Genomic DNA, 24,856 nt, shown 5'->3' with positions numbered 1-24,856 from the left:
ACAATAATAGCTGGTTTCTTACATCTGCTGACCCAGCCCAGCCCTTTGCAAGGTTACTTTATGATTCTTCCCTTCCATGGGTCCAGGCTAGTCTCAACTTTTGAATCTGAGCTAACCTCGGCTCGCCAGCATGAGCTAGAACACAATGTAGTTGTGTCCTAGTCCTGACCCACATCCGGCCTTGCCACCTCTTAGAACACAGATACTCCATTAACACAAGCCCAGGCTTGTCTGATAAGGCAGAGAGCAGCTGTCCTGGACAGCCCAAGACCTGCCAGCCCCAGCTGACCCACTGCTTGAGCCCAGACACAGGCACACAGCCTAGGTCTGCCAAGGCCACTTGAAGGCCTCCTGCTTAGCAGGCCTGTAGCTTGTCGAAAGTGAGTGCTCTAAGCTGTGTTTAGGGGCGATTTGTTATACAGCCGTAGATCACTGATACAACACTTCAGCTAACCTCCAGATATTCCTTTCCTTCTAGAAACATTTTCTCCGAGGGGCCTTAGGGGTTGACTCCTCGGCATCTCCCCCTCACAGGAACTCCAGACAGAAGGCTGCAGGCCTGACCTCTGGCCTGCCTCTCCCCTCTCTTACATCTTCAGAGAGGAGAGGCTGGTCCTTGTCACCGCAGATGCTGGGCTGTCTCTGTAGTTCCCTGGGATTGTAGCACTTTCTGGATTTCTGTTGATGAGCATGGTAAGTCTCCCCTCCCCGCAGAGTTCAAGTTACACAGAGGCAGGGGCATGCCTGCTCCCATTCACACCGTGTCCTCGCCCTTCTAACAGGTCAGCACGCGGCTGGTACACACAGGAGAGTCACAAAACAAGGCTGCCATCTCTTCTGCCTGCTGTCAGTGGCCCCTCCATCCAGACTTACCTGCAGGTTCCCGACCTCCGAGTTCTCCTGGCCTCCGAGCCCTTGCATGCTCTGTTCTCTCTGCCTGCCCTTCCTTCTCTCATACACATCCGGGCATTCTTGTTTCTCAATAAAAATAGCTCCCACTCTGGCAGTGGTGGCGCACACCTTTAATCCCAGCACTCGGGAGGCAGAGGCAGGAGGATCTCTGTGAGTTCGAGGACGGCCTGGTTTACAAAGCGAGTTCCAGGACAGCCAGGGCTGTTGCACAAAGAAACCCAGTCTTGAAAAACAAAACCAAAACCAACAACAAACAAATGAACAAAAAACCCAAACAAAAACAAGTAACAAAAGTAGCATCCTCCTTCAGGAAGCCTTTCCTCCCTAGCACACTAAGATCTCCTCTCCAGGGATCTGACTCCATATTGTGCACAGGCTGCCCACCAGCTTACCCCTCTGTCTTAGAGACTACAAGCACCCTCTTGGGATTACCTACCCTGTACACTTTCCTGAGAGTAAGGGCTGTACTAGCTTTTCCCTTGGGAACTTTGTGTTGCCAACAGGTCCAGAACATGTGGGACAGAGCTTCTGGACAAGTAGACCTGGTTCTGTGCGTGGGACCTAGGGTCTCAATGGACCAGAGAGGAACTTAGCAACCCATGCAACCCACCTGGTGGGAAAAGAATGGATAATAGATAAAACTGGTGTTACCATGAAGTCAGTCCTCACAAGAGAGGACATCAGCCGCCAGCCCCAGGCCTACACATGGGCCAGTTCTCCACACAGCCACGTCTTTCATAGGGCAGTGACATGTGTCTCCAGACCCTTTTCAACTTCTCTCTGAAGTTTCTCTAGGGACTCAGAGCCCCATTTTCTTGCTCAAGAAGCGTTTTCTCCTAAGAAGCAGTTTGAAAAAAGCTTTGTACTCCCCACTCCCCATTGTGGTGTTTTGGACAGGGCCTCACACAGCCCCAAGCTGGCCTTGAACTTTTAACTCTTGGTCCCCCTGCCTCCACCTGTGCTGAACACAGGCCAGTGCCACTGCACCCAGCAAGCTTTCTCTAGGGGGCTCTCTTCCCAGTCACTCCTGGGTTGATGCAAGGCGGAGCCAAGGACAAAGCTGACGCCAGCTCGTGGTGATGCATTTGACTTGTTCAACCCATGCAGTTTAGGGAAGCCAATCCTCAGGGTGGGTGCTCAGGCCACATGGGAGGAGCCTCCAAGGGTCAGCACTACTACAGTGCTGTGCTGTTACGATGATCGAATATCTTCTTGGCGTCTATCTCGCCCTCTATCATGTGTGGGTGGATTTCCACATCCATCCCTGCATCCTTGCACAGCTTGATCAAGGTCTTGACGTTGTTCTTGGACAAACGCAGGTACCTTCAAGAGAAGGCAGGGAGAGGTGACAAGGAGTCGTGGGACCTGGCTGTCACTAAAGGGTTGGCTGTGGGCTTGGTGTAGCAATGCACACCCTCAATCCCGGCACTCGGGAGGCAGAGGCAGGTGGATCTCTGTGAGTTTGAGGCCAGCCTGGGCTACAGAGTGAGTTCTGGGACAGCCAGAGCTACACAGAGAAACCCTGTCTCAAAAAAAGGTGGGGATATGGGTTGGCTTTGGGCAGTAGGAGGTCGGCAAGAGACCTTGGCCTGACTCCCTGTGTCCCTGATAGGAGGTGGTAGGAGCTCATGGTACTGTAACTCTTGGAAATCAACCTGTTAGGCATCCCCCTGGTTATCTGCAGAGAAAACAGGCCAGTTTTCATTGACTCAAGCATGAGGTCCATGGGAGTAACGAGAAGCTATGTTATAGGAAGACAGATGCTCATCGGGGGAATGAGGAAGTCCATCAACAAAGTGACAATCTGGTAAAGAATGGGCCATCCCATTCGGAAGACTTGATTAAAATGGCATCAGGAAGAAAGAGGACATGGCTAATGTGGGGTGTGGGTATGTGTTAATTTGGGTGGAATGTGGTATGTTAGGCACTGCGGCAGGCAGTGGATCTGAGTCAAGGCTGGGGGACTTGAGTGTGCATACACAGAGCTGCATGAACAGGCATACTTGCCTTCCTTTAATTCACTGTGTGTGTGTGTATTAAACAACAAGGCCATTGATTTAAACAGTGTTCTAAAGCCTTGTAATCCTGACTTTTGCTGAGGAGTGAAATTGATCCTATCTGTGCTGTGTGTGGGATCCAGACAGAGTTCCTGGTTCCACTGTCAACCTTGACCTTGGGGCCAGCTTTATACTCAATCACTTCACCTGTCTGACTGTCTATCTATCTATCTATCTATCTATCTATCTATCTATCTATCTATCTATCTATCTATCTATCTACCTATCTATCTATGCCAAGACAGGATCTCATGATGTAGCTCAGGCAGCTGAGACAATCCTCCTGTCTCAACTCCGGAGTGCTGGGATGACGGTGTGTGCGAATCTGCTGACTTCGTGGTCCCAGCTTTAGCAGAGGCTGGTTCTGGGGGACAGGGAGGAGCTGTGTTGTCATCACGGGGCTTCCTGCCTTGCCTGTGCTTGGGTTCTGCCCCTGTACTGCCTTGGCTGGTGGCCCTAGTTCCCTTGACCCCAGGGCAGCCTACCCGGGAGGTGTGGGTGGGTTGGCTCTTTCACCTGTGGTTTCCTTAAGAGCCCACTCCACCCACCATCTCGCCCCTGGCTTAGGTACCTCCCCAATGACTTTACAGATGCCACCTGTCCCGGTGTTCCTGCTAGCTCTGGGAAAGAAGCCCCCATTGTGGAGCCAGTTAGAGCTACACCATGGCTTGTCCCTGTGAGGAGGGCAGTGGTCAGGTGTGGCCTCTCATTGGCTCCATCCCTGCCACATCTCTTAGTCTCCAGGAGCAATGGACAGCACACACCTGGGCACTGTAGCTGCTCTGTCATCCAAGATGCCTATATTGCTGCCAGCGTGTCGAGGGTGACCCTGTTATCCTGTGGCTTCGATTCCTCCTCAGCTAAAGGTTTTTAACCTTGCCTGCTACTCCTCATTAGGGATGACACCGGCCTTGGGTGTGTTCAGAGGGGAGACCTGGTGACACGGGATGGGTGGAGAGTGAGCCAGAGATAGGTGGGGCTGTGGCCCAGTGGTGGGACATTGCCTAGCTCCTGCAAGGAGCCGGGTTCCATTCCCGCAGTGGAAAAGGAAGTGGGGAAGACAGGAACCAAACAGTTCATGGTTGTCTTGGGAATCTAACCCCAAACACAGCAGAAGGTCACTGGGGACAGTGACACTATGAGAAATGTCCCTTCTGGGCTCTGGTACTTCCATACTTGGTCCTCCAGTGGATGGCACTGTTTGGGGAGGTTTAGGAGGGAGTGGCCTCAGTGGAGGAAGTGTGTAATTGAGGGCGGGCTCTGAGAACTTGAAAGCCCCACCCTCCTTCTAGTTTGTACCCTGATTCTTGCTCGTCTTTGGAGATACGAGCTCTCAGCTTCTTGTTCCCACCACCAGACCCCCGGCTACCAAGTGTGCTGATGGGCCTCCCGCCATGACAGACTCTCTCATCCGTCTGGAACCATAAACCCCGAATAACCCCCTTCTCATATAAGTTGCCTTGGTAGTGGTATTTACCAGAGCAATGGAAGAGCAGAGCAACCAGTACAGATACTGTCGCTCAAATTCACCAGAGTGGAAGGACTCAGGGCAGTTTCTTTATGAGAAAAAAGCCGCAGGCAACCTGTGTTTTCCTTTTGATGAATCCCTATGGCTTCTGTTGTGAGGCAAATGGAAAATTTGGATTTCCAGTGGCAGAGCTCAAAATGGCAGCCCCCACCTGGCTGTCCACCAGGGGAATTTTAATAGGAGTAAATATATTGCTTGTAGCCTCTGGCAGTAAAGACTGCTGGGAAACCCAGTGTTTTAGCCTTGTAGCAATCCTTTGCCAGTTAGGGCCAGGTAGGGCTGAGCTGGCCTCCTCCATGTCCAAGAATGCATTCACACACTGCTGACTTAGGCCTGCCGCCTCCATGTCCAAGTGTGGGTCTATGGTCTAATGTCCTAGGCCTGCCCCCTCCATGTCCAAGTGTGGGTCTATGGCCTGATGTTCTAGGCCTGTCCTTTCCATGATCAGGCATGCATGCATTCACACACTGCTGTCCTCAGCCTGCCCACGCACCCCAGGGGGGCTCACCGGCAGCTCAGCACCTCCTCCGGCTTCAGCATCTTGGCTGACTCTATCTTGGGCTCTGTGCCCTTCTCCATGAGGCTCTTCAGCTTGCGATCGTCAGGAGCCTTGCTTGACCAGTCTCTCAGCAGACCTACCCTCCGTGTGCCAAACATAGCGTCCTGCAGTACAGGATCAACAGAGCTTTGTCTGCGGTATGGGCTTACCCGAGTGTTGTTTTCTAGGGCTATGACATCCTTGATGTCTAAGTCTGAAATTGGAAGATACGGCCAGGGAGTTAGAGTCTGGGAGAGGTGAGAGTTGAGCAGGGTGGGGTAGTGGGAGTGGGAAAGGGGGAGCTAGAGGAATGAATGGGCTCCCCTCAGCTGATCTGAGGTCTTGGCAAGAGCTCCACAGGGCTGCACTTACCCTTCGCCCATCCTCCACTCTCCCAGCCTTCCCAGCTGCCTTCCTGCCCAGCTTCCCCCTTGCTCCTGGCTTTCAATCTTTTCTGTTCTCCCTTTTCAGAGGAGGTTTATCTAATGGGAATTAACTCAGAAGGAAAAGAAATCAGAAGAGGTGAGTGTTGAGCCGGGCTTAAAAGGGCAGTAGTTTATGGTGTGGAGACACATTGCAGGTGGGACACATGCCAGGCACAACTGCATGGATATGGGAAACCGGAATGTCTGACATGACCCAAACACGGAGCTCAAGCCGGACACCATTTGTCCTTGCTTTATAGAACTACTGGAAGGGACATTCTGTTCATTCCACTTCTAATTGGTATCATTAGTGCAGAGAAAAGCCTATTGCTTCAAAAATACACTGCCAATTAGAATGTCTTGAGTTTTGCAAATATTTTGGAAAAATCAAAATATCTTCCTCCCAATGTTTATTAAAAACTACATATTCTTTTTGGCACACTGAATTTGACAATCAGAAACAGTATGGGTGACAGGCTGAAGGATATTACATTTTGGTCTAAACTTTAAAATGTCTTTAGCATCCCATTGCTTTGAATGAGATTAGCTAGTTATATTTATTTTATAATTTTTGCCCTTTATTTTATGTTTTTTTGAAACAGGGTATCTCTGTGTAGCCCTGACTGTCCTAGAACTCACTCTGTAGACCAGGTTGGCCTCGAACTCATAGAGGTCTGCCTGCCTCTGCCTCTCATATGCTGGGATTAAAGGTGTGCACTACCATGCCCGGCTTTGTTATTCATTCATCTTCAGTTTTTTTTTTTTTTTAAGTTGAAGAGTATCTTTTAACTTTATTTCTTATGATTGTTTTAGGATAAAATAGATGTCTCTAAAATCTTATGTTTTAGGAAGCTGAGGAGATGGCTCAGTGTTTAAAACCCCACATTGCTCTTTCAGAGGATCCAAGTTCAGTTCCCAGCACGCATGTCAGGTGACTCACAACCACCTGCAACTCCAGCTCCAGGGATCTTCACCTTCTGGCCTCTGAAGACACTGTGCACACACATATGCAAGACCATACTCAGATATAGATGCATATGCATAATTTGAAAAATAAAAATAATCTTTAAAATAAATACAATCTTTTTGCCTTATGAAAACTTATTGTTGTGAAGTTTATAGGTGACGCTGACAAATATTGGCAATATGAGATTTATGTTGTTTAAATGTGAGTCTATATCACCTGTAACTGCATGATTGCATTCTCTAAAGCACTTCCTGTTATAGCCTTTTCTTTTGGAAGAGGAATACTTAAAATTTCCTAAGTAATCATATTTTAGAAAAAAATTATTTTTATTTTATGTGTATGAGTGTTTTGTTGTCCGTCTGTATGTGTGAATGTACAGTGTGTGTGTGTGTGGTGTGTGTGTGTGTGTGTGTGTGTGTGTGTGTGTCTGGTTCCCAAGGATGCCAGACACCCCTGGAACTGGAGTTACAGTTCTGAGCCACCATATGGCTCCTCTATAAGAACGGCCAGTACTCTTAACCATTGAGCCATCTCTCCAGCCCCACCATATATTTAAAAGTGTTCTCTTGGATTTCTTCACCTCTGCTTTCCCTGTTGAGTTGCCACGTCTGGCGTCTGTGGCTGTTTGAGGTTTCTGTGTACTCTTTAACATTTCAGGGCATATTTCGCTGCTTTCCTGGGTCTCTTTCCACCCTGGTCTACCTTTGTATTTCCTTGTTATCTCCACCTTAGCCTTTGTTGTCCATGTTTAAAGTCACTTGGTTTTAAGGATGCATCTGAATTTTGACTTTTAAATCTACTGTTGCCTCGTTTGATAGGCTTGCTTTCTTCTGTGGCATTTCCTGCAGACAGAGATGTCCATGACTGTGCATCTTAAGTATCTTCAAACTTGCAGAGGCCATCCAGTCACCCTGATGTGATGCTGGTGTGCTTGAGGCAGGTTTATGAGCTATGGACTTTCCTCTGTAATCTAAAGGCACCGTGGCTTCCAGCAGCAGGCCAGGTTGATTACCCCTCCCCCCCATAAGTAAACTTCTCTGTAAGCTTTCATGTTTTCACTAACAAAGTTTAGGAATTTTACCAGGATATGCCTATGGGGAATGGGTCCAGACTCCCTGCAAGGGTCAGTGGACTTGCCTAAGGTCTCAGATGGGTATGTACTAGCTTCAGAACACTTCATGCCCCATATGGTGTTCTGTGGCTGGTCCCTGACAGGGTGACTGGGTTGGGAGGTCTCAGCAGTGTCTGCTTGTGCTGATGGAGTTGGTGCTATCCTCTAGGGGGCATGGTCTTAGTGTCCTCTTTGAAAATCAGGGATCTTACAGTAACAGCATATACTTTCCTGATCCTCTGTTCTCTGATCCTCTTCTGGATCCAGGTAGGCCTACGGTGGAAAGAACGGCAACAACATTAAAGGTTGTGACAATTCAGGGCTCTCTGGGCTCACTCTACTTTTACAACCATATCGTACACATTTAGCCAGTGAGAAAGCGGAAAGGTCATGTACCCAAGACCCCCACATCTAATGCATGGTAAACCCAGAATGTTGGCGCCTTTTCCTGGAAGTCTGTTCTGACCTTTCTTTTAGAATAAAATGATCCCCACTTCTGGTACAGAACAGAACAGATAAGTTAGATGTTTTGAGGGCCACATCTGGGACTCCAGAGATGACTCTGTATCCATGTAGACAAAGTGTGCATGTGTGCAGCCATCACCCTTAGCCTTTCCCATTAGAAATGCTCCCTTGGCCTAAAGCCACAGAATACACACAGGCACCCAGTGATTGGCCACCAAAAGCTTTTCTTGCTAGTATTCAAACTTCACCAGGATTCATTGTCATGGAATATGCTCCATGTTTTCCTAGGATCTTTCACTGGCCTCTATCCAGGGTGACCATTCTGAAATTCAAATCCAACTCGGTAGTTCCCTTCTTAAATCACTCTAGGGACTTGCCATTGTATTCCTTTTCTTTTAGTCCATACATCTTTATTTGCAAATGTTCTTTGCAATGCGTCATTGGTCTTGTTTGAGGCCTCTGACTTCTGCTACACTATCAATACTGGATCCTCACTGGGACTCCTCTTGGATATCCTGTTGCTGCCCTGTGTCATGGAGATCCTGCAGTTGTGGATATAAAGGACCAGCCCCTTCACATGCTCCAGAAGTTCATAGATGAGGTGGATGTTAGGGTGGGCCAACTCAGCCCTGAATCTGGACCTGGGTGGAAGCTGAGTTGGTCAGCCCACCAGCTCTCCCACATCCTCACCACCAGGGTGAGTTCTCCAGTACTGCCTCGGCTAGCTCACCCAATGCCACAGGCAACAAGGCTGGATAACAGAAAGTGAGTGTTTGCCTTCCAACACAGTTAGAAACCTGGGCATCGTAAGAGTCTGGGGCATTAAGACACTGGACAGCAAGCAACACGAGGCAGTGAGAGGAAATAGGAGTTCAGCCCGTGGCTATCCCATGCCACGGCAGGTACATCTTTGCAGGATAACACGGTGGACCACGGAGGGGAAACCAGACAGCAACAGGAGATGCTCCTACAGATTGCTACAGAGCGTTGGATAGCCCCTCTCAGCTCAGTCATCGTGGGGACGGAGGGGACACATTGACAGAAATAGATCAGAGCTGGGTGATGGTGGCGCACGCCTTTAATCCCAGCACTTTCGGGGCAGAGGCAGGTGGAGCTCTTTGAGTTCAAGGCCAGTCTGGTCTATAGAGATAGTTCTAGGACAGCTAGGGATACACAGCGAAACCCTGTCTTGAACAACAAAACAAAAAAGAAACAGTAGATTAGAGGGGAGTCTCATGTAGCACAGGCTGGCCTTGATGTTATCCACAGGAAGATGACCTTGAATTTCTGATCTTCCTACTTCCACTTCCCGAGTGCTGGGATTACAGGTGTGTGACGTCATGCTTGGTTCTGTGTGATGGTGCTGGGGACTGAACTTAAGACTGTGCATGTTAGGCAAGCACTCTACTGGTTGAGCCACATCCCCAGTCTAGAAATGTCTATTTAATAAACATACCATTATGCTCATCAAGGCATGAGCATGCTCGGGGAGATACAGAAGATTGAAAGTGACCCAAATTGAACTTCTAGAGATGAAAATATCAGTGTTCGAAATGAAAAACCTATGAGATTAACAGCAGATTGAGCATTGCAGAAGAAAGGACTAGAACCTCGTCGGCGGTCCACAGGGACTATACGAAATAACTCATGAAGAGATAAGGCTGAAAGACAAAACTAGGGATCCGAGGAACTTCATGTGTGATTGGGGTGTCTGAAAGACAGAGGGGGAATAAAAAATTAAAGAAATATTGGCAAAAGTGTTGCATATTTGATATAAACTAGAAACCAAGAATCCTTGCAAACCTTGAACACAAGTGTAAGAATTATGAGGCCAAGGACGTCGAGGCTCAGCAATGTGGAACTACTCAGAGGAAAATCTTTAAAGAACGCCTAGAATGAGGTTCACCCAGCTTCAGAGGGCAGCCAGCTTCCAGTCTCTGCCAGCAACCAGGAGTCCAGCAGGGGGAGGGGCTGATGGAGACCTGGGAGAAGAAAGACCCACAGTGGGTCTTTCGGGTGTGTGTGAAATAAAGATCTCTTCAGATGTGAAAAGGCTGCAAGAGTTTATGTTCTTATTCAGATCTGTTGAAAGCCTCAAGGGAAGGAGAGTGATTCCAGTCAGAATTCTGGATCTATGCAAAGGAAGGAAGAACACTTGGGATGCAGGCAAATGCATGTCTTGTTTAAATGTGTTAAAACGAAACAAACAAGAAACCCCCAGATCCCATGATGCATTGTGGGTCTGTAACATGGAGAACCATGGTGCTGGCGGCACAACATGGAGGCAGTGAGGGCCACCAATGGAGCTCTGTCCTTGTAGATCCCCTTAGGCTAGCAGGAAGAGAACACGGTGTGAGAAGTCAGGAGCATGTTCAGGCAAGACTCTGTCACTCCAACAGTGCAAGAAAGATGGGACAGGAGCAAAATCACCCACAGGAGCAGGAGAAAAGAGAGCAGGAGTGGACAGAATCCTTTAGAAACAAATACCAAACTAGTGGTTTGCGAACCCAGCTGCGTCAGCAGTGCTGGTGTGTTCACTGAATTGGACTTGATGTTTATCGCTTTGTTGAGGTATAATTGACAAACAAGTTGGCTTATATTTAAAGTGCAGATGTTGATTTGATGTACATGTAGATCAAGATAGGACAACAGCAATCATGTTAATGCACCCAAAGCCATGGCTACGTTCTTTGTTAAGCTCAACTCTCTTAGCAAATTTGAAGTGTATAATATTGTATTTTTTACTATAATGTAGTGACTTCAAGTGTGTAATGCATGGCTGCTAATTACACTCATCATGAACACACTGTATTAGATCCCAAGGGTAGGGCCATGGAGGTCTTTGTGCTCACACAAGCATTAGGGTTACCTGGGATGTTAAGCACAGAAGATTCCTCCTTCAAGGGAAGAAATGCAAAACCTGTTATCCACCCAGAAGGCTGCAATGGACTACTTTCTAGCCTGGTGACCTTTGTGCTGTCTCTGCGGCTGGAGACTTTTCTGGCACCGGATGCCCCCAGACCCTTATCCTAATGTTCAGTCAATCTATAGAACCTATCTTTACAGACTTTACAGAGAGTCCCCATGTAATCATGTCTGATCTGCATTTTGCTTACTTTGTTTCTCAAGGAGATGTTAGGTATGCTTTGTTGTGCATGTGGGATTGAGTTAATTATCAGCAGAATAGCTTTCACCAAATTGTGCTGTGCTTAAATATACCTATTTCCTTTTTCTTTTTCTTTCTTCTTTCTCTTTCTCTTTCTCTTTCTTTTCTCTTTCTTTCTTTCTTTCTTTCTTTCTTTCTTTCTTTCTTTCTTTCTTTCTTTCTTTCTTTCTTTCTTTCCTTCCTTCCTTCCTTCCTTCTTTCTTTTCTTTCTTTCTTTTTTTTTTTTTTTTGGTTTTTCAAGACAGGGTTTCTCTGTGTAGCTTTGCGCCTTTCCTGGAACTCACTCTGTAGACCAGGCTGGCCTCGAACTCACAGAGATCCACCTGGCTCTGCCTCCCGAGTGCTGGGATTAAAGGCGTGCGCCACCACCGCCTGGCTGTGCACCACTAAAACAAACCCTCAGGGTCAGACTCCTGAGGTTTGAACCAACACTGGCTACAGAGTTGTGTTGAACCAAACTGCCTTCTTGCCTGCCATAGCTTATCACTCTGCCATCCATGCAGGTCTCCGAGACCTGGACACCCAAAATCTTTATCTCATACTGAACATCTTTACCTTTGGCATGAATGTCCACGTTTCACCCCTGCAGGTTGTTGGGGACCACCATTCTCCTACTTCTAGAAGGTCAGGCATTTAGATCCATCTAGACACAAGCTTTCTCCAACCTTTGACTTAGCCCAAACCCTCTCAAGTCATTCACATCACTAATGACAGAGGTTACTTCTTTTTCATGCCTGACTAGCATTCCATCGCATGTACACATCTGGTTCCCCCTCCTCTGCTTTTTGTATTTTATTTATTTATTTATTTATTTATTTATTTATTTATTTATTTATTTATTTATTTTTGTGTGTATGAATGTTTTGCTTGCATCTATATCTGTTTGCGATGTGTGTTCCTGGTACTTGTGGAGGTCAGAAGAGAGCATCAGATCCCCTGGAACTGGAGTTACAGGTGGTTGTGAGTCACCATGTGGGTGCTGGTAACTGAACCTTGGTCCTCCGCAAGAGGAGCCAGTGCTCGTGACCACTGAGCCATCTCTCCAGCCCCCACATCTGATTTTCTTACACCCATCAGTACTTTTGTGGTGCTGCCTTGAAGGCATGAGTCCATCAGTGTCCCCAAGATCCACTCTCTTTTCGCCTGGCTGTGTATCACATGTGGGATAGGTGTATCAGAGGGCAATGAATTTTTTAATTTTTGAAAGGAAGTTTCATGTTTTCCAAAACGCTCTGCCAACTTACAATCTCACCAGCAGCATTAGGCTGTCTTCTTCCCACACCCTTACTGACACTTGCTTTACTTGTTTTTCGATACTGGCCGTCCTGTGAAGTATAAAGTGCCATCCTCTGTGGCTCTGGCTATTCTATTACATAGGGTTTTCTAGAGGAACAGAACTTACAGAATGAATCTCTCTATACATCTACGTATCTCTCTATCTATATATATTTATTAGATATATCTCTCTATATAATACGTATTTTATAAATAAAACTTATTCTAATAATATACATGTTTATATGATATATAGACATATATACGCATATGATATATTAGAATATATAGACATATATAATACATATACTATATATTATATAGAGACATATATATTATATGTATAAAGGGGATTTATTAGAATGGTTTACAGTCTGTGGTCTAGCTAGTCCAACACTGGCTGTCTACCAACAGAAAGTCCAAAAATCCAGTAGTTGTTCAGTCCATGAGGCTGGATATCTTAGCTTGTCTTCAATATACTTCAGAATCCTGAAAAAGCAGGCTCTAGTGCCAGTGAATGGATGGACTTGCTAGCAAGAGTGAGAGTAAACAGGCAAAGGCCGAAAGACTCCTTCTTCCGTGTCCTTTACATAGGCTGCTAGCAGAAGGTGTGTCCCAGACTAAAGATGGATTGTCCCACCTCAAAAGATCTGGATTGAAGGTGGCTCTTCCCACCTCAAAAGATCCAAATTAGAAGTGGGTCTTCTCAATTCAAGTGACTTAATTAAGAATAATTCCCTCCCAGGTGTGCCCAGATATTTGGGTTTTAGCTAATTCCAGATGCATTCAAGTTGACAGCCGAGAACAGCCATCACAGCTCCTGAGAGGTGTGTGATAGGGATTTGACTTGCCTTTCCTGGTAGCTAATGGTTCTGAGCTTGCTCTCACAAGCTTGATGTGTGTGTGTGAGTGTGTGTGTGTGTGTGTGTGTGTGTGTGTGTGTGTGTGTGTGTTTGCCAGTTATTCAGCCATGTTTAAAAGCATTTCGGCCTTTGCTGTTGTCCATGAGTTCACTGCATGCTTGGATGTTGTGTTACTCAGTTTTTCTGTCACCATGTAAATACCTGAGAAAATTAACTGGAGGGAGAAAGGATTTGTTTTTGGTTCACGGCTTCAGACAGTCTTCTGTCAGCTGTCTCCACTGTTCCTGGGCCTGTGGTGAAGCAGGGCATCATGGCAGATGGAGTGGTTGAATGAGCCATTTATCTTAGAGTAATCATGAAGCAGAGTGGGCTGGGGAGTTCTCGGGGAGCAGGGTCACCTTCCCAGCACATGCCCACATGGCCTACATCCTCTAGACTCCACCTCCTGTTTTCCAATACCGCTCACCTTTGTGTCAGGGGCTGGGGAGATGGCTCAGTGGTTAAGAGTTCTTTCTGCTCTTACAGTTTGGTTCTCAGAGCCTAAACCAAGAGACACACAACTGCCTTTATCATCAGCTCTCGGGCTCTGATGCCCTCTTCTGGCCTCCCTGGGCATGACACACAAGGTGTACATACACATATATATACGTATAAATGAAAATAATAAAAATTTCCTTTTCAGAATTTGTCAAGAAATACAATACCATATTAAGCAAAATAAGCCAGAATGACAAAAACAACAATATTTTCTCTCATGTGGCTACTAAGTTTTATGTGTATATGTATGTATGTATTCATAAATTTATTTTTGTTTAAACATGAATGAAAGTAGACGGGGGCTCTCTGGGAAAAGAAAGACTAGCAGGGAAAGGGTGCAGAGGGTGGATGTGGTCAAAATATATGATATAGTTGACAATGTGTTTACTCATCACCCATTGCTGTGGGTGATGAATACATACCAAAAAAACAGAAAGAAAATCAATTTGAATTTGTTTAATTTTAACTTTTCATTGTTTGTTTTTGAAGTCTTTTTAAAGTTTTGTGACATCTAAAAAGAGATGATTTTATTCCTTTCTTTCTGATTTTGGTCTCTTGTATTTCTTTTTCTTGCTTAATTGCCCTGGCCAGGGTGTCCTGTATCATGGCAAACAGCGATGGTGAGTGGACACCCTTGCCTTGTTCCTGGTCTCAAGGAAAATCTTTCAGCTTTTCACAGAGTGTGATTTTTAGCTGTAGGCTTGTTGTGTGTGGTCTTTACTCTGGTGGGGTGAATGTCCTATGATTTATTGAGCATGTAGCATAAACTGATGTTGAATTCTGACAGCTCACACTTCACCTGATTTCTGCTCTTCATTCTGCGAGTGCAGCATACTGTGTGTGGATTTTCGTGTATTGACCATCCCTCCATGTTGGGGGTAGCTTGTGCTTGGTTGTCATGCGCAGTTGGTTCTTGTGTGGTGTTAACCCCAGCTTGTACCATGGACAGTAGCCTGTGAGGTTTTTTTTTTTTCTCCTGTTGCCTTTTTTATCTGGACTTGGTACCAGGAGATGAAGGCCTTGTAAAATGGGCTTGGGATATTCTCTGCTCTTCAGTGTCATAGAAAAGCTTGAGAAGGATCTGCATTGATTCTCATTTAAACTCTTGATAGGCTCCCCGTGAACCATCAGGCCCTGGGCCTTTCTTCGATGGGTTTTGTTTATTGATCCAATCTCCTTGCTGTTGTTCTGATTCTTCATGATTCAGTTTTGACAGGTTTCATGTTTCTAGAAATGTCTTTCTTTCAGGCAGTAGCCCATTGCTGTGCAGTCTATAACATTTCCTTATATCCTTTGCTCTTCTAGGGCATCTGCAATGTAAACGGTAGACTTTTTATTTGCAGATTCTCCTTTTCTGTGAGTCTAGCTAGGAATGTATCAATTGTTCATCTCTGAAAAATCAACTGTTAGTTTCATTGATCATTTTATTGTCTAAGAATCTATATAGTAATTATCTTTAGTGTTTACTTTGTTCTATTAACTTGGGCTTGCTTTCCCCCATTTACTTGCAGTTTTCTCTTTCTGTAGCACGGTTCCTGTAGTGAGCACAGTTTCAGCTTCCCCTGCCCCTGAGCCTTGGCACGCTGTGCCTCCATTCTCATGTATCTCTGGATTTGTACCAAGTGCTTTTGGACTTCTGTGATATCCTGGTTGTTCAGAAGAGTGCTGTTTACTTTACCACTTTCCTCTGATTCTAGTTGAATGCAAAGAAGACACGTGCATGAATCTGAGGCCTAATGCTCTATCCTGGAGAGTCTCCATCGTGCTTGAGGAGCATGCGCAGCAGCTGGCGGCAGACAGACAGGATGCTCTGTATGCATCTATTAGGTCCATTGGTCTTGTGTTTTCCAATCTGCTGTTTCCCGATTGATTTTCTGTCGAGATGATGTATTGTTTCCCCCTCTTTAGGTTATTAAGTCCCCCACTGTTATTGTCTTGCTATTTACTTCTGCTTTCAGTGCTGTTAACATTTGTTTTATCTATTCAGGCAATCCAACAATGGACGCAGAGATATTTACAACTGTTAGGTCTTCTGATGAATTGACCTCTTCATTGTTATATAATAACCTTCGTGGTCTATTTCATCTGATGCCAGTGCAGCTACCTCCCGCCTTTTCATTTACACAGAGTATCTCTCTTCCAGCCCTTTACTTCCAGCCTATGTGTGTTCTTAAAAGTTCAAATGAGTCACAGCTAGATTTTTGAGCTACCCAGCCACTCTGTTTGGATTAGCAAATGCTATAGTTAAAACATGTGCTCCCCAAACTCACATGTTGGGAACTTGGTCCTCAATTGAGTGGGAAGTGGGTTGTGCTGGGAAATGCCCGACTGACGTTGTCAGGAGAGCATGCTGCCGTCTGGAGTCCATCCTCCACACTTCCTCTCCTGCACACACCAGCTGCCCCCTGCCCTCAGCTACATGATGATGTAGCTCAAAAGCCCCCAGCAGGTGCTGCTGCAGGCATGTTCTCAGGCCTTGTATTCTCCCAAGTGAGGTAGATAACCCTTTCTTCACCCCTGTGTGGTGCTGTTCCAGCGACACAAGGTGGACTGGGTGACTTTGCTTTTGTGTTTAAGGACAAGGGCTTTCCAGTGCTCTTTGTCTGTGACAGCTTGCTCGTCCTCTGTTCCTTTCTTCCTGTCTTCCCTTGTGTGTTGATGACACCTTCTGTGCTGTGTTTTGACCCCTTTCTCTTCATATCTTGCATATCTACTAGAGGGCTTGCCTCCGTGGTTACCACGAGGGTTCCTCCCACCATTTGACACTTACGACAGCCCCTTTTCAGCTCCTAACATTTAGCCCTGATGGCATACAAATGGCTTCTCCCTGTGGTGCTGCACGTTGAACCTCAGCCTCCTGTGCTAGGACACCTAAGGGTTTGACCACTTAGCTATCCCCCAAGCCCAGAATTTTATACTTTTAATCTCATGTATTCGTCAGCAAAACATTGTAATTATAGTTACTTTTTTCCTTTTTCTTTCTTTCTTTCTTTCTTTTTCTTTCTTTCTTTCTTTCTTTCTTTCTTTCTTTCTTTCTTTCTTTCTTTCTTTTTTCTTTTTGGTTTTTTTGAGACAGGGTTTCTCTGTGTAGCGCCTGGAACTCACTTGATAGCCCAGGCTGGCCTCGAACTCATAGAGATCTGCCTGACTCTGCCTCCCGAGTGCTGGGATTAAAGGCATGTGCCACCACCGCCCAGCACTTTTTTCTAAATATATTGAAATTTATTAACCTTTCTTGGGGAAGTAATAACTCCACTTTATAATTATAAATACCTCTTAAATTTTGTTATTGGACACACAAGATAACGAATATATGACTGACAATGAACTCCCACATGATGGAAGAAGCATAATAACTTGATATGTTCTATAGTTAGTGTATATATGTACTAATATTATGAAGTCAATTATAAAAGACAAAAATATTTAAAACGTTGCCCTTACTAGATATAATTATATCTTATAGCTATAGCTTTTAAGATGTTGGATTTTGGGCTGCAGAGATGCCTCATAGTTAAGAGCACAGACTGCTCTTGCTGAGGACCTGAGTTCGGTTCCTGGAACCCCAAATCAGGTGGCTCACAACTGCTATAATGCCATCTCAAGGGGATCTGACACCTATTGCCTCCTTAGGCACCTGCACTCATGTGCACATGCCCACATATGGACTACACACTACACAAGTGCACATAGTTAAATCTGAAAAAGATGTTTACCTTTGAACTTTCATTCCAGCCTTGGACATGATTTACAAACAACCATTACAACACTACAGAATTCTGAGTTTGACAATATAGTTACTGTTAGCTGGGAGATTTTTTTTTTTTTTTACATTCATTAGTAAGTATGTCGTTAATACGTAGCATCTTATTTCTGTTGAGAAACAACCCTGGTTGTAATATGAATGAAATCTCTCAAATTTTGCCCATTTTGGAAAATACCTACTGCCCTCATCCTCTTTTTCCTGAGATAGGGTCTCATGTAGCCCAGGTTGGCCTTAGCTTATGACTCTCAGAGTTCTGCCCTGATTGCTGGGATTACAGGAATGTACTACCATGTCTGGTTGTCTCTTCCATTTCTCTCTCTTTTCTTTCTTTTTCTTTTCTTCCCTCCCTCCCTCCTTCCTTCCTTCCCTCCCTCCCCTCCCTCCCTTCTTTCTTTTCTTACTTTTTCTTTGAGACAGGGCTTCTCTGTGTAATCTTGGCTGTCCTGGAACTCTCTCTGTAGACCAGTCTGGCCTCAAACTCAGAGATCTACCTGCCTTTGCCTCACGAGTGCTGAGATTAAAGGCATGTGCCATCACCACCTGGCATCTCTTCCATTTCTGAAGCACAGTTTTCATGGGTATAGTATTTTGGGATGTCAGGTGTCTCTTCTTTCAATATTTTGAATACATCCTCTACATACGTCCTGCTCTACAGCATTTCCATTTAGAAATTCATAGTCTTATGGAAGCTCCCTGTGTATGAAAAGTTACTTTTCTATTGCTTTCAAACTCTTTGCATAGACTTGGGATTTAATGTGTCTTGTCTTGGTATAGATGTTTTGGGGTCTCATGAATCGATTTTTCTCTCCCTGAATTTGGAAGTTTTCACTCATTTTTTCTTGTTTGTTTGGAGACATGGTGTCTTTCTGTAGCCTTGGCTGGCCTGAAACTCGCTATGTAGACCAGGCTGGCCTTCGACTCACAGAGATCCTCCTGAGTGCTGGGATTAGAGGTGCTCACCACCATGCTTCCTTATTTATTTTTTAGATGACCTTCCCTGGTTTTTTGTCTCTTTCTCAGACAGCCATGTTGCATGCATTTGATTTTTTTTTGAAATTTCTATTTGTCTCTCTCACTCGATCATTTCAAAAGTGTCTGGACTGAGGAATCTGTATGTTCTCTGTGCGCAGTTAAAACACTCCATTGTAGGACACTGCGTGTTCCTCAGTCCCTCAGATTTCTGGTTTTTGTCTTTTAAAGTGGTTCTGTTTCTTTGCCACACTTCTCATTTCATTCAAACATGCTTTCTCTAATTTCATTTTGTTGCCTCTTTTGTTCCTTAGTGTCCTGTTTGTTTTAATTGAAGATTTTTTATACAATGTATTCTGATCAGTTTCTTTTCCCTCCTCTCAGACACATCCCAGATCCTTGCCTTCCTTCCTTCCTTCCTTCCTTCCTTCCTTCCTTCCTTCCTTCCTTCCTTCCTTCCTTCCTTCCTTCTTCTTTCTCTTTATAGAAATCAAAAAGACAAAACAAAAGAAACAACCCCAATTTAAAAACAAAACAAAGAAAAAGGACCGGACACACACACACACACACACACACACACACACACACACACACACACACACACACACACCACCATCACACCCCCCCCCCAATAGAACCCGTAAAAACACAAAATTAAAAATCATAATACACAAGCAGAAGACCAGTAAGGTAAAAAATTCCCAGACAAAGCAATAAATATGAGACAAAAACTTCAACAGTGCCATTGAGTTCATTTTGCGTTGGCCATCTATCACTGGGCCTGCACTTAAGTGTGGTTTATATACCCAGTGAGAATTCTTTGGAGAAAACTTATTTTTCCTTTGTAGGTGACTGTCAGTTGGAGATAGCTTCTTGGTTAGGGATGGGAGCCTGTGTCCATCTTCCCTCTCAGTGCCGGGACCCCATCTGGCTTGGAGCTGTGCAGGGCCTCGCACGTGCTGCCTCCGTCTCCGTGAGTTCACACACGTGTTGGTCCTACTGTGTTTGGAAAGTCTTGTTTCCTTGGTGTGCTCCATCCTCACTGGCTCTCACACTCTTCTGTCTCCTCTTACACATAGCCCCCTGAGCCCCCAGGGCAGGGATTTGATGGAGACATACCATTTAGGACTGAGTGTTCCAAGGCACTCTCTGTACATTATTCAATTATGGGTCTCTGTAGTAGCTCCCATCCACTGAAGGAGGAAGCTTCTTTGATGATCGTTGCCTTAGAGTTCATTAAGCTTTAGGGAAAATTGTTCTGAATTGTTTTTCAATCAGTTCACCGATCTTCATTTCTTTGTGGTAAGTCGTCCCTCATTTGAGGTTTATTACTTTTCCATGGCAGTGTTATGAAGAAAATCACACTAAACATAAATGCACAAATTAGTTAGGAAGGGAAATGTGGCAGCCATGGGAGTCACAGCTGCAGGAGGACCGTTCAGTGGAGGACCAAGTGCAAATGAAGAGAACAGTGGCTGAGACACAGAGGAAGCATAAAGGTGGGAAAGCCACAAGACCAGGCCGTGAAGGTCGGAGGAGCAGGTCGCCAGCCAGAGCACTTTCTGCTTGGGTGATTACACTGCCCTCCTCTAAGGTGAAGGCACATGAAGCTTGTTGAGCCTGTATAGTTCAAAGCAGTAATGGGAGTTGGGCATGTATCTGGCTGCCTCCCCATCGTTGTGTTTCCCTCCAGGTCCTGCCTGCTTGTCTGAGGTAGCTTGCAAGACTGCATGGGAAGATGTCTGTACTGTGGCTAAGCTCAGCCTGGCCCAGCCCTGGATGCCAAACGAGGACAGGTGCAGGTGCTTCTTAGCTGCCTGGACCCATTCACTGCCCTCTAGTGGCTATGGGTTGTTATACATCAGAAGCAAGACTTCCCTACTCTCAGATACGGTACATTTGTCTCGGATGGTGAGGAAGAGAATAAGAGGACAACAGAGGATCAAGCTGCCGGCCAGTCAACCTTCATGTCTCCATCCTGTACAGCGAGGTGAAATTACCCATGGTCAGGAGGTTTCTTTAGGGAAGGGACTAATTTTGTTTAGGAAAATGTCTTCATAGCATACTTTCTGAATGAGACAGAAGAAACCAAGATCAGAGTAAGCAAAAAGCCAGTGGCACTGAGTGAGGTGGGGAGTGCAGAGATGGAGGTGCGGGCGGAGGAAAGAGAGGGGAGGAAGAGCCTTCGAGGACTGGAACTACGGTAGAGGATCCGTAAGCAGACTTCTGCTCTCTCCATCAGTGATGAACACCAGTGCTTCTGGTCGGCCCCCTCAAAACTCTGCCTGGAACTTTCAGAAAACCCCAGGAAGCTTTCTATACTGGCAAGTGCAGCTAAGAAAATCTTTGGGGGGTCAGGAGACAAAGGACTCTGAAGAATGAAAGTGGGGTCTCCTGACCAGCCCGGTTCGTGCGCACTCTTCCTCTGTGATGTGATTCTTAGCCTCTGCTGACCCCCAAAGTTTCAGTGAACTCTGCTCACACACAAAGGCTTCCCGTGAGGAGTCTGGGAAGAAACCACAGTAGCAAGACTACTGTGCGTCTCAGCTTCAGGAGGCAGGGAAAGGGGTTCTGCTGGAGGCAAGATCTAAGGAAGCTCACGAAGCCAACGGGGCCCCCACAGTGACAACGGTGACAGTGGGGGTCACAGACAGCACAGCTGAAGTCCAGAGCTTCTCATCTTGATTTTATTTCTCCAGTAACTTTTTAATACAATTTTTAGAATAATTAAGAATTTACGTAACTTTATATAGTAAGAACAATTAGAATAGCTTCAAAGACAATGAAGAGGGCTTCTAATACCCTTCACTCGGTTGTCTTGAATGCTCACGTCTCATATAACCACAGTGCCTTTACCAAAAGCAAGGGATCGACAACTGACAGCTTGCAGGGCTTCTTGGGTCAGATGAGTGCTCCATTACCGTGATGCTGTGGGTTCAACTCAGAGTCCTCCGGTGCTGTTAGCACCACGAGTCCTCCGTCACACTGGACTGTGACAGATCAGAGGCTTCTGTTTGCAGACCACAGCTTTGGTGGACTAAATGAAAAGTTGGGGAAAGTGTTTGTTTTGAGACACAAAAGTGTGCCAAGCTCCTCCTCACTTTCCACACAGGCCTGTAGGAATACCTTCCCGATTCCACTTTCCCCAAAAGCTCGTGTCCCAAGAGACCAAGCACAACCAAACTTTGGGTTTCTGTTTTCCAATCCTCTGAGCGCTTCTGTGTGAGGCTGATTTACAGGCCCCGGATCCCTGCCGCCACACCGCAGAGAAAGCAGGGTTGCTCTACCATTTAATATGTGACAAACCTAGACCCAGAGCTGAGGGCAGGTCGAGCATGATGCAGCTGAGTGGTGGAGCAGGGCTGTGAACTGGAACTCAGCCCTTTCTCTTTCTAGGGATGGACACTACTTGGCAGATGTCAGGTCGCTAGGATGGTACCTTCTGTAGCAGACATTGTCATAGTGTTTAACTTAGGAAATTTGGAACTCATGAAGGCAGTGTCACCAAAATAATTCAGCACCGAGCAGCACACTGTGCTGGATCCCTGAGAATACTTGGGGATAAATGGAGCTCCACAACCACTCCCTCCTACCCAATGCCACCATGGGAGTGGTACCCCAAGGACCCTGCATGTTGGGTCCTAACTCTTACTTACACAGGTTTCAATGGACATGGATGGGCAGCTCTTGCGCTGCCTCTGAGAAACTGGATCAGGGAGGACCAGTTCTAGTACCCCAGGGCCTAGGTTGTCTCCTTACCAGACTTCTTAAGGCCATCCCTGCTGAAGGCGGTGGACATCATGTTCAGACGCTTGCCCTTTACATCTGTTATGTACCCCTTCTGGTAACCGGCAGGGAGCTTCTTGATGGCATTTGGATCTTGATTCTTGGAGCCAGGAGAGAAATTATGCTGAGCATCCTCCAAACCCAAAGAGAGAAAGTTCCAGTTTGCTCAAGGACTTGCCCTCGGCCCAGGAAGAGCTCAAGGGGGCAGCGGTGCCCTCTGTGTTGGCTTACTGAGACTTCATTTTTTCCCCGCCCCATCTCCTAGGGGTACATACAGGCCATGCCTGCAGGCAGGTCTGGGATACCCTCTAACTACAGGGCTGAGTGCTCCCACGGCTCTCTGTGCCTTGGCATCCTTGAGTGTGGAGGGATGTGGGAGGAGGAAGGCGAGACGCTTGTCCTGAAACTGGACCTCAGGAGAGCAGGGACTGTTGTGGGTCAAGCAGCACCGAGGTGGGGTGGGGGGTGTGCATGCAGGAGACAGAGAGGATCTCAGGGCCTTCATAAACCGTGTGACTGGACACCATAGCAGAGCAGCAGCTGTGGGCAGAGCTGGAGGGGCGATTACCTTGTTGAAGGTCACCTTGCGGCCCTCTTTGTCCTTCTTCTTAGCCCCTGGGCCTTTCTTCCCTGCCTTCTCTTCTGCATGGCCCATCTCTTCGATCTTTTTCTGAAAACGCAGGAGAAAGGGCTCTGCAGCCACCCTGTGAGGGTTCCATCCACTGTCCCTAAATAGGAGAACAGTCCTGGCAAACAGCCTCTTAGTACCTACACTCTACAGTCTCTTATCTCTTCACTGTCTCTTGGTCTCTGGACTACCCTAGCATCTATCCCCTGGTACCTTTGTCAACATTCCAGAATGACCTGTGTGTGGTGTGTGTGTGTGTGTGTGTGTGTGTGTGTGTGTGTGTGTGTGTGTGTGCACCTGGCTAGGAGCAGGGGGTGACAGTAAAGATTAGCTACAGGATGAGTCCATCCTTAGTCATGCTCTCTTCACCCATTTACTCTGGACAAGAGGCCATAGGAAGCATCCTCTGCAGCTGGGGATATGGGATCTCAGTATCTTCTGAAGAGGGTACCACCTTCCATAGGCCTAACTTGATTTTCACAAATGAGGGACCCAGGGGACCTAAACTCTGGGGGAAAAGGCAAATTTGGTACCTAAGACTCCCAATGAAAGAGGAATGGGCTGGTGAGAGCAGCCCTTTACGTGGGGGAGGAGTCAGGTATATGCTAGTAGGAGTCTCAGTGGGGGAACAGCAGTAGGAATGAATGATCTATGCTGGAGCCATCGGGAGGAGGGAGGAGGCTAGGAACAGTGGGGAGGCTCCTAATTTGCCCACATGGAGACCCCATAAGCTAGTGCTCATGACTATTTCTAATACTGACAGGTATTAGCAATGCCCACAGTTTGACCTAATGTTAGGCAGACTTCTTCCTCACCACAGACCCCGATTCAAGTGCCTTCTAGAGTGTCTACTTCAGAACATTTGTATTTGAGCAATCTCTTTCTCTTCCCCTCTCAAAGAGAAATCTGTTAGACACACCCTACATTTTCTATAGTGAAGCATCTTTCTCAAGGACCTGAAGCCATCCCTTAAAATATGGCCACCAGGAAAGATTGTAACCCTGTCTTTGGTGGGAGAGAAGCAGCCCAACCATGACAATTGTCATTAGGAGACACAGACAGCCCAAAAAGGGTGAGTGGTCTCACCTCTAAACTTACCCACTAGCTTACCCCAGTGTTTAAAAAATGATCCCCCTTTGCTAGGGGGTGTTGAATTTCAATTCTCTCTCCTGTTAATAATCTTGCATAAAGTCTTCCAGCAATTTCTTCCAACGTACACACCTGGAGGGCACGCTTCTTCTTGCCCTGCCTCCTTTCCAGCCACTCCAGCACCCGGGTGAGGTCAGACATCCGCCTCTCCTCAGCTGTCCTCCAGACAGACTTCCTTTCAGTGGGCATCAGATCCTTGAGGTCTCCTAAGTCTTGTGACATGCTGATGTCTTAGCTGTGCCCACAGTAGAGACTGGCACTCTTTTTGTCGTGATCCCTGGGTCTGCTAGTGTGGTGACTCAGAGGTAGGATGTGTCCTCTGGATGTAACGATAAAGGGCAGAGTTGGAAGAAGATGGATGTTGGCCTGGGGGATAGAAGGCCTGGACAGTGATTGTGAGGTCACTGCTGACTTAGCAACTATCCCCTAGGTCAGGGGTGGGGGTGGAGGTAGGATGTAAGCTACCTCCCACTCTTTCCCATGAGTTCACACCCCCCACCTTGGCTGCTGTCTCCCCTGGATTCTGCTGTGTTCTCCTTAACAGCCTCTCTGTTCAAGTTATGTGAGATTGTAGCTAGAGTTTTCCGCCTTGCCCACAGTCAGGACAAATCTTTGTCACCCGCCAGTCCCACAGCCGCTCAGACCCAACCAAGTAAACACAGAGACTTATATTGCTTACAAACTGTATGGCCGTGGCAGGCTTCTTGCTAACTG

General features: G+C 46.4%; 1 protein-coding gene across 3 annotated transcripts; it reads right to left on the bottom strand.

Moving 5' to 3' along the window:
* Positions 1-1,983: 1,983 nt before the first annotated feature.
* Positions 1,984-24,567, bottom strand: C5H16orf78 (chromosome 5 C16orf78 homolog). 3 transcript variants are annotated; one of them, XM_037206066.1, is made up of 6 exons: positions 24,215-24,567; positions 22,934-23,035; positions 22,339-22,498; positions 7,770-7,811; positions 5,006-5,249; positions 1,984-2,235 (listed from the first exon to the last, which is right to left on the bottom strand). In XM_037206066.1, the coding sequence occupies exons 1-6, from the start codon at positions 24,362-24,364 to the stop codon at positions 2,088-2,090; spliced, it is 846 nt and encodes a 281-aa protein (XP_037061961.1). In that variant the 5' UTR covers positions 24,365-24,567; the 3' UTR covers positions 1,984-2,087. The 3 variants fall into 3 exon arrangements, with proteins under 3 accessions (XP_037061961.1, XP_037061962.1, XP_037061963.1); XM_037206067.1 differs by having other exon boundaries at positions 22,339-22,465; positions 24,215-24,561; XM_037206068.1 differs by lacking the exon at positions 24,215-24,567 and adding an exon at positions 24,104-24,205.
* Between the last annotated feature and the right edge of the window lie 289 nt (positions 24,568-24,856).

This window comes from Peromyscus leucopus, chromosome 5 (genome assembly GCF_004664715.2).
Source record: "Peromyscus leucopus breed LL Stock chromosome 5, UCI_PerLeu_2.1, whole genome shotgun sequence".
In the NCBI taxonomy this organism is placed as follows: domain Eukaryota; kingdom Metazoa; phylum Chordata; class Mammalia; order Rodentia; family Cricetidae; genus Peromyscus; species Peromyscus leucopus.
Note: the sequence above shows the minus strand (reverse complement) of the source record. Positions and strands in the feature narration are given on the sequence as shown.

Bases quoted from the DNA above. Each gene is read 5' to 3' on its own strand.
- C5H16orf78 (XM_037206066.1), bottom strand. From the start codon at position 24,364: ATGTCACAAGACTTAGGAGACCTCAAGGATCTGATGCCCACTGAAAGG. The intron at 22,499-22,933 runs GTAATCGCCCCT...TTGGGTTTGGAG, and splicing joins GCAAGGTGACCTTCAACAAG to GATGCTCAGCATAATTTCTC. The intron at 5,250-7,769 runs GAAAGTATATGC...TTCCAATTTCAG, and splicing joins ATCAGAGAACAGAGGATCAG to ACTTAGACATCAAGGATGTC.